General features: G+C 56.2%; 1 protein-coding gene across 5 annotated transcripts in view; it reads right to left on the bottom strand.

The window, feature by feature from the left end:
- The window catches only part of GSE1 (Gse1 coiled-coil protein), a 409,018-nt gene that overhangs the window by 177,386 nt on the left and 219,246 nt on the right, over positions 1 to 12,386 (bottom strand). The window contains exon 1 of one of the 5 annotated variants that reach the window (XM_053553792.1): positions 5,234 to 5,331. The exons of the other annotated variants lie outside the window; for them this stretch is intronic. Within the exon in view, the coding sequence (XP_053409767.1) occupies positions 5,234 to 5,276 (43 nt within the window). The 5' untranslated portion in view covers positions 5,277 to 5,331. Of the gene's footprint in view, positions 1 to 5,233; positions 5,332 to 12,386 lie in introns of those variants that run through there. 5 annotated transcript variants of the gene reach the window in all.

The following is a 12,386-nucleotide window of genomic DNA, read 5'->3' as shown; positions in this document are numbered from 1 at the left end:
CCACAATGTTGGAGGCCCCAGAGTCCGTGAGTGATATTAGGTAGCATTTTCAATCACTATGTGGGGGATAGATGGTGTGTTGTCTTAGGGTTGACTTAGCAGGTAGCCACAAACTGAGTGGCTTAAAATAACAAAATGTCTCTTTCACGGTCCTGGTGCCCAGAAGTCCAGTATCAAGGTGTTGGCAAGATAGCACTCCCTGCAGCGGCTCTAGGCGAGGCACCTTCCTTGCCTCTCAGGCAGCTGGAGGGTGCCAACATTTCCTGGCTTGTGGCCACATCACTCTAATCTCTGCCCCCATCTCCACATGGCTTTCTCCTCTGTTTGCTCTTCTATCTCTACAAGGGCCCTTGTCATTGGCTTTAAGGCCCAGTTTAAGCCAGGACGATCTCATATCAAGATCCTTAACTAATTAAATTTGCAAAGAAGCTATTCCCTAAAAAGGATGCACTGAGGTTCCTAGGGTGACATGGATTTGGGGACATACAGATGGTCTACAGTGTCACCCACACACTAAGACTATTCTTTGCACCACTGTTTTTCCAGAGCTGGTACTCTAGGACATCAACAGATAGGAAAAGATAGCTACTTTTACCAACACCTGTCCTGGAGGGTACCAGGCGGGGAGGGGGAGCAGAAGGCCCTCCACAGCTCAAAGCTCTCCAAGGTGGGGGCCTATGGATGGGTGGTGAGGATGGGGTCTTCCCACAGGTTCAGAAGGGCCCTAGGAGAAGCTGGTCCAGCCCTTTACAGATTTCGGGAAGCCAAGGCCCTCAGAAGCCTTGTGCCTGCCCAGGGTTCTGGGATCTTCGCTGTTCCTCCAGGGCCTTCCCCCATTCTTGTGGTCCAAGGAACTCTAAGCACAGACACAAAACCCAGACAGGTGAGAGCCACCTACCAGGAGGACCTCCATCAATGGCCACGGGGGCAACAGCTCTTAGGAGGAGACCAGGGGTCACTCTAGAAAAAAATAAGGGATGAGCAGAGAGGAAGTCCTAACACAGGAGAAGGTGCGTCTGTGGCCCGAGATCCCTCCCACATCTCATTCTCCTCTGCGGCTCTGTGTGGCTTCAGATGCTAAGACTGTCTCAGGTCACAGCTCAGAGAGGACCAGACATTTACCAAGTTTACACGTATTGACCGTGTCATCCAACACCCCAGGAGGTATGTGGTGATTCTGAAACATGTCCACAAATTCTCTGATACTCTTCTCACACCAAGGTGGAACCTCTGCCCCTTCCCCTTGAACCTGCAGAGGCTTTGGTGGCTGCATCAGAACAGAAGTGATGCCAGGTGACTCTGGAGATCCAATCCGGACAGGACATACAGCCTCTGCTTGTCTCTCTCAGGATGCTGGCTCTGGGAGCCACATCAGATGTCTAGCTAAGGCCACCATGTGGAGGAAAGGGACAGAGATCAACACAGTATGAGCCTTCCCAGCCCAGCCACCAGATGGGAGGGACGAATGCACAGGACAACCCAGACCCAGCCAGCCTACCCGCACGGCAGGAGACCCCAGGTGGGGATTGCTTGCTACACCCAGATTCACAGCAGACAAATGCCTGTTATTGTTCTGAGCCACCACCATCTGGGAACAATTTGTTGTGTCAATAGCTAATGGGGACAAGCCAGGTGCTACTGAACCTCTCCTTTTGTAGATGAGGAAACTGAGGCACAGACTGGTATGCTGAGGAGAGGCAGATGGAGGTTGCAAAGCAGGCTGACTCTGGACCCAGGCTCCTGACTGAAAGCCCAGGCAAGGACAGAGATACAAGTGCCCCACACCAACCAGCAGGGCCTGAAGCCCAGGTCCCCCGACCCAGCCCCTGTCGCACACCCAGGCCCACTTCCTGTTTGGCCTTGTCTTTCTTCTCTGAGGCCCTCCAGGGACTTTTTAAAACTCTGTAAACCTAGAAGCGGTTTTTCTGCTTTACTTACTCGAAGACAAAAAACACAAGCAAGGCCACCTTCGTCACTGCCCCCAGTGAGACTTCACAGCCAGCAGAGGTGTGGCCGGCCACCAGGCCCTGTCTGCAGGGCTCACACACGCTGTCTGAGCTCACCTCCAGGACTGCCGACCCTGGGGACCAATATGCTCAGCTGCCAGCACTTGCCACCAGGGCCTCTGTGAGGCTGTAGAGTCTCAGGGAGCAGAGCCTGGTCTGTGCTCGTTAGCACTGGTAGCCAGGCAAGGGGCCAGTGGAATTCAGATGGCCTCCGCCAGCTCCCGGGGGTTCCCGGGACTGCTCTTGCTTTGGGAATAATCAGACTGTTGCAGCCTTTCATCTTCACACACAATGAGAGCCTTCCTGCCTTCCAGAGCCTGCCCTGTGCAGAGCAGTCAGCCGGCAGGCAGCTGGGTTACTCTGACCCGGCTCAGGGGGCGACCCACCCTACGTCCTTTCAACAGCTGACCACGTGGTCCACCCAAGTAAGTGCCTATGCACTGTTCCCACAGCTGACTGCTGTCACTGAGATGTGGACCTGCCTTCTGGGACCCAGGAAAACGCTCAGCTCTCAGGGCTGGGTCTCCACCCCCACGGGTGAGCGCACCCTCCCAGGGGAAGTGGAAACAGCTGTAGGGCACCCCAGAGCATCCAGGCCAACTACCTATAGCACCAGAACCAAGCACTCACTGAATATCCAGGAGCTGGAACAGAACACTCACTGAGCCAGCCAGAATATGGTTACCCTCTACTCATCCAACAAGCATTACTGGCACTTATTGTATGCTCAGCACCTTGGCAGATTCTGAGACGAGAATGAAAAGGATCTTCCCTGGAGAACTTCTGTCTGACAGGCCAAGAAAATGGGCACACATGGGTAGATTCCACTGAGGAAAAAAAATGTTGAGCCCTGACACCAGGAGGAGGCAAGAGAAATGAGTTGTAGTAGGGCAGAATCTGGAGGGCTTTTTGGAGGAGGTGACATTTAAGCTAGGCCGTGAGGTGTTGGGAGATTGCAGAAGAAGCAGGAAGGACTTCCTAGGTGGATGAAAGAATGAAAACAATGGATATTTATAACACTGACAATGTGCAGCCATTACTAACTGCACCGATGCACTTATCCCTAGCAGGACAGGACCACGATCTCTGTTCCACAAATGGGAGTTTGTGGCCCAGAGAGGTCAGGTCATTTGCTCCTAGTCACACAGCAATAACATGACAGAGAACCAAGACAGGAGCTCAGCCTCGGTGCTCTCTTATATCCCTACCCCACAGCCAAGGTACCAAGCAGAGACAGGAATAGCCAAGGCATGGCAGAAATTCAGGTAGCTTGAGAGCTGGGGAGGCGGGGGCGGACCACAGAGGAGGTGGGCTTCTCACTAGATAGCCCCATCCTGGGGGGAATGAGGGGTGTCTGAGGTGGTGGGCACAGGAGTGACCAGATCTTTCTGGATCAGAAAGAAGAGACAGCTACAGATGACCAGCCAGGGATGTGGCCCCAGGTGGGACTGCCCAGGCTCTCCCCTCACCTCCTCATTAGTGCATGGCCCCAAGCAGTGAGCACCGTCTGTCTCCTCACCTCCAAAAATGAGAGGGCACAAAGCCTGCACCTCCCTCCTGAAGCTGCTGAGGACCAAGGAGTGACCACAGGTAAAGGAGGAGGCCTGCATGGAAGGCCCCCTATTCCACCCATGAGGGGCCCCTTCGAGTCCAGGGCTGAACAGGCCTCTCCACTGGCACCCTCCTCCCTGCGCCACTAAGCCTGGCTCTGGAAACAGAGTGAGCTCTACACCTGGACAGGGGGCCCGGGGTGATGGACAGGGAGGTGCACAGGATGTAACAAGCGCACACTGCAGGCCAGGTGCACATCAGTCTGGCACATTTCTGAGGTCTGCCAGCACCCTGTGCAACCCGCATGACCATCATCCCCAGGGGAAACAGAGGCCCTGATACTCTGCATGACCGGGCCAAGGTCACACAGCTGGTGAGGGGCACTCTGAGGCTGCCAGGGCCCCCTCCTCTACCCAGAGGAGGGACAATCAGAGGACAGCAGACGGGGTGTGTGTGGGGGGGTGGTGGAGCTGTGATCAAACACCACAGTGAGAAGAGTTTTGTAGGTTCACTTAGCTTAGAGGAAAAAAGCCTCCCTTTTCTCTAAGCCGCTGCCCCCCACCCTGGCCCCCCAGGAGAGCGCTAGAAACTGCCTAAGCCGACATCTGATGGACAGGGATTTGTTTTAAGCTCCTCTTTCTACCCACTGGACTATAATCACCAACCGTTCACGACCTCTCTGCAAATGACTCTTCCCCCACCCCAAGTTTTCAAAAGGCAGAAAGCTTTAAAAGCTGCAGTTCAAACAGACAGAGAGGTGCCTGCAGAGAGCTGAGGGGCAGCGGGAAGGCAGGAGGGCTGGCGCGAGGGGGTGCGGTGCCGGAGGGGCTGCAGGGCCCTGGCCCACCTGAAGGAAAAGGCCAGCAGATGAGGTGCCCGGGAGGTCAGTCTGTCCAACCCTGCATGGGAGGGAGCTGCCCTGAGGCCAGGGTCCCCACCCATTCTGTCACTAAAGGCACCCTGAAGTGACCTGAGTTATTGCCTTCTCTACCTGCCTCTTCACCAAGGACCCAAGAGGTCCTTGCCCTCTGTCCCCTGGGCTCAGAGGACGTGATAGTCGCTCTTGGATGGGATAGGACCAATGGGTAGGACCCACTGTGACACTCTCATGCTCTCCTTGCCTGAGCCACCAGCACCAGGTCTTAATGCCACCAGAGCATCCTCCTACCCAGACACCTGAGGTGGGCCCAGGGCTGTGCCAGGGCAGCCCGGGAAGAGGGCAAGCAGCAGTGAAGCATCTGAAGCCTCAGGACACAGCCCAGGTCCCACTTGTGCAAGTGAGGAACAGAAACACACACACAGCTCCCCACTCATTGCGTCCTGGCTCCCCGCCAGGGCTGTGCCCCACCCCCAGGATGGAGAGCCTTGAATGGCAGAAAGCCTGATGCAAGCGACCCCCTGCCTAGGCACAGTGTGAAGGCCTTTCCCACCCAACACGGGCCCCGGAAGTGCCCAGGCATCTCCAGATTGCAGGCACATGGGGCTTTTCTACTTAAAAATAAATAAATCAATGGCTTCTTTTCTGAGTAGCAGGGCACTGGGAACACGTGCAGGGCTCCCAGGAGAACGAAGCGGGAGAGCCGGTCCTCTTTGGGGATAGGAGATGCGCCCCAGAAAGTTCCCTCCCAGACCCTCCCCCGTCTCCCTCTCCGTGAGGCTGCAGGGGGGCCACTTACTGAGATTCTGGAGCAGAGACGACCAGGCCTTCATGCCGAGCATGCTGCCACCCGGCTGGGGCCAAAGGGACCCGCGGGACTCTACGAGGGGTTTTCCGGCATAGCCCGCAGTGGCGACTGGGGGTCACCGAGCGGCGGGGAGGCGATGCGTCCAAGCTCCGTGCGCCCCTCCTGCCCACTGCGCGCCAGGCGCTGGGAACCCGGGGGGAGGCGAGAGGGGCCACGGAGGTCACGGGACCGCGGGACTCTTGGGGAGGTGTCACGGAGCAGCCAGGTGTCCCCGCGGGCTGTGCGCCCTGACCGCCTTCCGCGCCCAGCCCGGGGAGGGGGGGCCGGGCCACCGCTCACGCCGTCCCCCGCGCCCGCGCCTCCACGCACCGGCAGCCGGGGCCGCGCGGCCGCCTGGCAGCGACCATTTTCTCCCCCGCACGCCGGCCCGGGCGGCGCCTGCTCCCCGCCACCCCCGCGCCGCGCGCCCCGCCCGCGCGCCCCGGCAGCCCCCGCTCCCTTGCACTTGATAACGCGCTTGTCAAGACTGCTGAGTTGTTCCTGACCTCTCCCCCGCCGCTGCTAATTAAGGCTCCGCCGTGACAGTTCAAGTGCCGAGCATCAAGTTTGCAGAACCAAAGCCTCTAATTGGGGCCGCTTTTCATTTCTCCATCCCGCGGGCTGGGGCTCCCCAGACCTGGGCACGGGCGCATTTTTCTTTTGTATTTTTCATCAGGGAGGTGGAGAAGGAGGGAGACGGGCAAACAACCAAAAGGCTGGGGTGGGGGGGCTCTCCTGCCCCCCCAATAGTAAGGAAGCCGTCACAGGACACCTCCCTCCCAGCCCTCCTGACATCTCTGCTAACAGAGGTCTCTGGGCTCCCGGACTCAGAGCGTTAAGGAGCTCAGCCCAGCCCACCAGCGGCGACTGCAGGGGCGCGCCCCTCCCCAGCACTTGGCAGGGAGCGCAGACCCCCAGGTGGGTGCTGGGAGCAGAGGGTGTGTGTAGCCTGCCTGGCAGCAGCCCTGCCAAGCGCTCCCTCCCACCGCACTCCCTGGGGGCTCTGCCGGCCTCGCCTTTCCGGATAAGTGCTGTGCGCACCAAGGCTCTTAGTGACTCTTCAAGCGCCGTCCTCCTCACCGCCTACTAAATCAAGCTGGTGCTGAGAGCCACCGGCTGGGAGCAGGGGGTGGGGCTGGCTCTCCAGCAGCAGGGAAGGTAGAGAGGGGCCCTGTCTCAGATGGAAGAGGGGAATTGGGGACTGGAGGGCAGGTCAAGAGGAAACTCGGTAGGGGCTACAAGAGACCAGCTCCAAGGGGATTGTGGACACTCAGGCCAGCCTGGCCAGCCCAGAATTCCAGGTGATTCTGGTTAAATTGGAGGGGCTTCAGTTTGAGCTACTACATTTGACTCCTTAGGATGAGTCAAATTTGAGAAACAATCTACACTGGGGTGTGTGTGTAGGGCTCAAATCTTGAAGCATATTAGAACCACCTGGGGTGCTTTTACATTAACCTACACCCTCCTAGCCCTCCCCCTTCCTGCATCAGTATTTATTTGTACTTATTTTTTAAAGTATTTATTGGCCAGGTGCAGTGGCTCACGCCTGTAATCCTAGCACTCTGGGAGGCCAAGGCAGGTGGATTGCCTGAGCTTATGAGTTTGAGACCAGCCTGAGCCAGAGCGAGACCTCATGTCTAAAAATAGCCAGGCATTGTGGCGGGCACCTGTAGTCCCAGCTACTTGGGAGGTTGAGGCAAGAGAATCACCTAAGCTCAAGAGTTTGAGGTTTCTGTGAGCTGTGATGCCACAGCACTCTGTGGGTGACAAAGTGAGACTCTGTCTCAAAAAAATAAATTAATTAAACCTTTATGTATTTATTTGAGAGACAGGGTCTTAGTCTGTTGCCCAGGCTGGGGTGCAGTGGCACCATCATAGCTCACTATAACCTTAAACGCCTAGCCTTATCATTTTCTAAAGCTCCTTGGGTGGATGCAATGTGCTTCCACCCCAGTGGTTCTTAACTGGGAGGGGAGGCTGTCCCCCAGGGGGTGTTTGGCAACCAACTTCTGCTGACAACTAGGGGCAGGGCCTGCCTCCAAGCAGGTGCTTCCTAAGGGTGGCATGAGAGAATCTAGGCCTCTCTTCCACTCCAGAGCCCACTCTTTGCATGGGGCTATCTGGCTGGGGCTGCCCAGTTACAATTGCTTTTTAGGTTGAGCTGCTAACTTCCATCACCCTGGGCCAAGCCTCTCCCAGCTGTCCTCAGACTTCACATTCTTACTTGCAGCCACTCTCATGAGTGCTCCCTGGGTCTGCTCTGCTGCGGCACATCCACCCCCACTCCCACTTCCACCCCCAGTTCCCTCAGCTCATTCCCTGTCACAGCCTGGGGATGTTCCTTGCCCAGAGATGCTCGGCCTTCATGCCTGCAAAGTGTCATGTACTCGGGCAGTGTGAGGTCACCGCAGGCTCCTGCTGACACAGCTTGGAGTAGTCACCTAAGCTCCTGCCAAGCTGGGTCCCCCATTTTCTGCTTGGCAGTTTGTCTTTGAAACGAAGTGGTGGACTTCTGGTTATCTACCTTCATTTTTACCCAGTGCTTTCTTCCCAGATTAGCAAAACAACTCAGTTTCCAAATCCAAATAGTCCAGCATCCCTCCCTGGAGGGTAAGGTGTGGTTGTCACCCCTGGTGTCATGACAGTTTAGGAAGTTCAAGAAAATATCAGGCCAGGCCCCAGTTTGTCTAAAAGCTTCCAATGGGGAGACTGGGCTGGGAATGGCTGCTGATAGGATCACAAGGTCTCCAGGAGGCCAGCCCATTTGACCTTGAATATACTTGGTGTTTCAGGCACAAGTGGCCACAGGGGAGTATCTTATCTGGCCAAGGAACTGGGCTGGGAGCTGGCATGCCCCAGGACAGCGTGTTCTTCTTACCCAAGGCCAGCAACTGGGTGAAAGTATGTCTAGTGTGGGATTCTGGGGCCTCTCCTGCCCACCCCAGCTGGAGAGCAGGATCCCAGGGAACTTTGGGGTCTGCTGCCTGGGGGGAACCCTTTGAGAAGCCACCAGGAGGAGCCAGGAGTATAGACTCAGATCCAGCTGGGCAGTCAGCTCACAGTGAGGGCTCAGGTGAGCAGCTCACCTTCCCTGGGCATTAGCAACTTCCTCTGTAAAGGGGGAGGGTGAATGCTCATTCAGCTCCGCACCCAGCAAGTCCTCAAGGCCAAAGAGAGAAAGCAACTAGCGAGGAGAAACAGTCTTCACAGTGACTTGTCCGAGGCACTTGCAGGATCTCAGTATTCACATCTGCACGATGGCATACTGGGCTAAGTCGTCCCCTAGAGTCTGCTACCTCTAAGCCACCCCTTGACATAAGTTAACAGACCCCAGCCTGCCCCACTAAGCACACGGCAAAAGAGATCAAGCAGGGCAGTGGAAATGAACACTTTGGCCTTCCCAGGGTGAAAAGGCAACTGGGTGGGTTGTGCTCTAAGGAACGCAAAGAGGGACATACTGCGGTGGGAGCCAATAGGAGCCCTGGGAGTAGGGCTGCCAAGTATGGTTGTCCAAATTGTTCACTTCACAAGAGCACCTGGATGAAATGGCAAGTTGCAACTGAAACCCAGCCCTTCCTCTACTCATCAACAAGAACCTGGGCACAGGATATGTCTCCCTGGAGCAGTGACTGTATTAAAGGGTCCCGGCAGTCCTAATGCCACGACCCTTTAATACAGTTCCTCATGTTGTGGTGACCCCCAACCATAAAATTATTTTCATTGCTACTTCATAACTGTAATTTTGCTACTGGTATGAATCATAATGTAAATATCTGATATGCAGGATGTATTTTCATTATTACAAAGGGTTCGCGACCCACAGGTTGAGAACTGCTGGCCTAGAGGAAAAGGCATTTTCTTCTAATTGGCACCAAGGACCAGTGTGGGCTGGTGGTAGTCCTGCTTAGGAAGGCCTCCTGCTTCGCCATTCCTGCCCTCCCAGCTTGAAAGCCCTTTACTAGGGATATGCTTCCTTTCCACTTGAGTGTACAGATGCAGGCATACAACTTCCCAGGACTCTTAAAATCATGGGAAGAGATAAATGATTGACACTTCCCAGTCCTGGGTGCAGGTGGAGACAGGACAAGAGGGCATCCATGGACAGTTTTGGGGGCTGGCAGGGTTGTTGTTCTAGATGATTCCACCTGCCTCCTGACTTGGCCCCGATGCCAAGCTTTTCGGGTAAATGAGCACAGGCATTGTTAGAAGCTACTGAATAAGCACAAGATAACGTGCTGTGGTGTCACAGACAGCTGCAAAAGGAAGTCCTCAGTCCTGGCCCTGGCACTGAGACCAAAGCAGCAGGCACTAAACCCAGCAGAGACCTGAGGGCAGGGGCAGGGAGGTGCGTTCATCCTGCTGCAGAGCAGGTGCACAGTTGCCCTGGCCTTGGAGGGAAGTTTAGCAGCAGGAAGAAGAGGATGACAAGGGGACTTTACATTTCCTGCAGTACAGGGGTCGGGCACTGGGATCCTGGCAAGGCTTGTGTAAGGACAGATCACTAGGCTCTGCCCCCAGTGTTTCCAACTCAGGAAGTCTGGGTGGGGCCGGCCTGGGATCCTGCATTTCTAACGAGTTCCCAGGGGATGCTGCTGCTGGTCCAGGACCCCACTTTGGTTGCCCTAGCGAGGGATCTGCCTGCAGCGTGCAGCCCCTGCCCCTGAGCCTGGCCCTGAGTGGGCCTCCTCTCCATCTGGGCCTGCTCTCCATCTGGGCCTGACCCTACTCCCCTCCTGCCAGGGCATTGTCTGTTCCAGGGTTCCTGAGCTTGACTCTCAGCTCCAGCCCTTGCTGGCAGCCTCCCACGCCTGGGGCCTCATGGCTTCCACTTGGGCCTGTGCTCCTTGAGGGCAGAACTGTCTTTTCTGGAATGTCCCACAGCATCCAGTCAGGAGCCAAGCAGGGGATCCCTAGAGCCGGGTGTGTGTGTGGGGGATGCCTAGGGATGGCTGGTCCACTTCCCTGAGCCCTCAGAGGCCAGCTTAGTTAGGGTTGGAGCCACAGAGGGAGCCCAGGGAGCCCAGAGCAGGAGGTGGGAGTGGGGGCACCACTTTGCTCAGGAGATGGGAGCCGGGCGCTGGGACAGGGTCGCTGCTCTGTGCTCAGTCTCCTCATCTGTAAAATGGGGTCAATATTGGCTGCCTGTGTCTCAGGGTAAAGTGAGGGCCCGGCACACAGCACTGTTGTTTGTTATAATTATTGTTACCAGAGAGCGGGTGCAGCTCTAAGTCCATAGCCTGTTCTCCAGGCTCGGCAGGGGGCTCAGGGCAGCTCCCTCAGCCCCCAGTGTCTGCCCACCACCACCACCTCACCCAGGGAGGGGAGGCCCTGGAGGGAGCTCAGGCTACCCTTACCCTGCTCCCTGCTTGCATGAGCTCAGCTTCCAGGTCCGGGGGCAAGGGCACATTTTAGAAGCCTGCCATGCTGACCCTCTTGGATAGGAGAAAAACCAAGATGACCTGTAACCCCCTTCCTAGGTCGGGGACCACCAGAGGCAGCCTCTCCTCTACGGCTGCCAAATTCCTGGGTTTTGTGGCCAGGTGGGCAGCTGTAGGCCAGGTCCGAGGGAGGCAAGCCGGATCCCTGTTGTGGCTCAGGATGGAGATCCGGGTTCTCCCTTCTCCTCCCACCATGTCTTCTTCATTCTGGGGTCCTGGAATTTCCCAGATAAGCTGGGGGTCCTGGTATTTTCTCAGATAAGCTGGGAGTTCCCTTCCCTCCCCCACCCTTATCTGAGTGTTTGCCCCAGATCCCACTGGCCTCCGGGGCAGACCCTGCTGCCCTTCTCTTTTCAGGCAGGAAGGCAGAGGCCAGCGGTGATCTCAGGTCACCCACTTCTGAGGCTCATTTATCAGGTGTTTTCAAACCCAACTGGCAAAGCCTTCCAGAAAGGAGGCTGCAGAAGCCCTTGGTCAGCTTTTCTTTCAGGAGTGGTTTCTTGTGACTCAGCAAGGAAAGGCCTGTTTTGTCCTACACTATCAACAGCATGTTCTTTTGCAAACAGCTTGTCCAGGGTCTCTCTTGTGAGTCCTGCCATCTCTGGCAGTGCCGTAGGGGACAGAGAGAAGCTTCTTTTCTCCAGGGCCCTGGGTAACCACAACAGCCTCCAAGGAAGCCTCTCAGGCACCGATGTCACCCTTCTGCAATTTTCCTGCCTCTAAGTGCTAAGCTTAATCTTCTTTAAATACCACAGAGCTGCCTTGAGTCCTTTCTGGAGACAGATAAGGCAAAAATCTCACACACACACACATACAGAAGATGACTGTCTCCTCCCTGTCCTCAAGGTGCCCGGCCCACACTGGCCAGGGTCTCACAGCAGTGGGACATGGTGGGCTGTGCACCACCAACTCCGGACCACACACTGGAGACAGAGCAGGGTGGAGGTGGGGGGCCCTCACTGCTCCAGCGTGAGCTCTGGGGTCTCACAACGTACCTCCTCAAAGGCCATTCGTCCGGGAACCACCCCCCACTCCACCTCACTACATCCTGAGGCAGCAGCTCCACCCACTGTCAAAACCAGAAGACAGGGGCGGCGCCTGTGGCTCAGTCGGTAAGGCGCCGGCCCCATATACCGAGGGTGGCGGGTTCAAACCCAGCCCCGGCCAAACTGCAACCAAAAAATAGCCGGGCGTTGTGGCGGGCGCCTGTAGTCCCAGCTACTCGGGAGGCTGAGGCAAGAGAATCGCTTAAGCCCAGGTGTTGGAGGTTGCTGTGAGCTGTGTGATGCCACGGCACTCTACCGAGGGCCATAAAGTGAGACTCTGTCTCTACAAAAAAAAAAACCAGAAGACAGATCCCCTTTGCACCACACACCAGCACACTGTGGATCTGGCACAGGTGTCCCCAAAATACTGTCCTGTCCTTCAGCAGCACTCCTTTGTGCAGGACTATGTTAATAACGCTCCAGCCTCCCCTGCACACATGAGAGTTCAGCCCAGTTGAGAGGGGAGGCCAAATGCCTGAGTTCAAATCCCAGCTCTGTTACCGAACAGCTGGGCAAGTTATTAACTTCTTTGAGCCTCAGTTTGCTCATCTGTAAAATGGGGATTCCACAAGTACCTCCTCACAAGGGTATACATAGGACAATATGTGTTCATATATGTCC

The sequence above is a fragment of the Nycticebus coucang genome, chromosome 2, assembly GCF_027406575.1.
Source record: "Nycticebus coucang isolate mNycCou1 chromosome 2, mNycCou1.pri, whole genome shotgun sequence".
NCBI classification, from domain to species: domain Eukaryota; kingdom Metazoa; phylum Chordata; class Mammalia; order Primates; family Lorisidae; genus Nycticebus; species Nycticebus coucang.
Note: the sequence above shows the minus strand (reverse complement) of the source record. Positions and strands in the feature narration are given on the sequence as shown.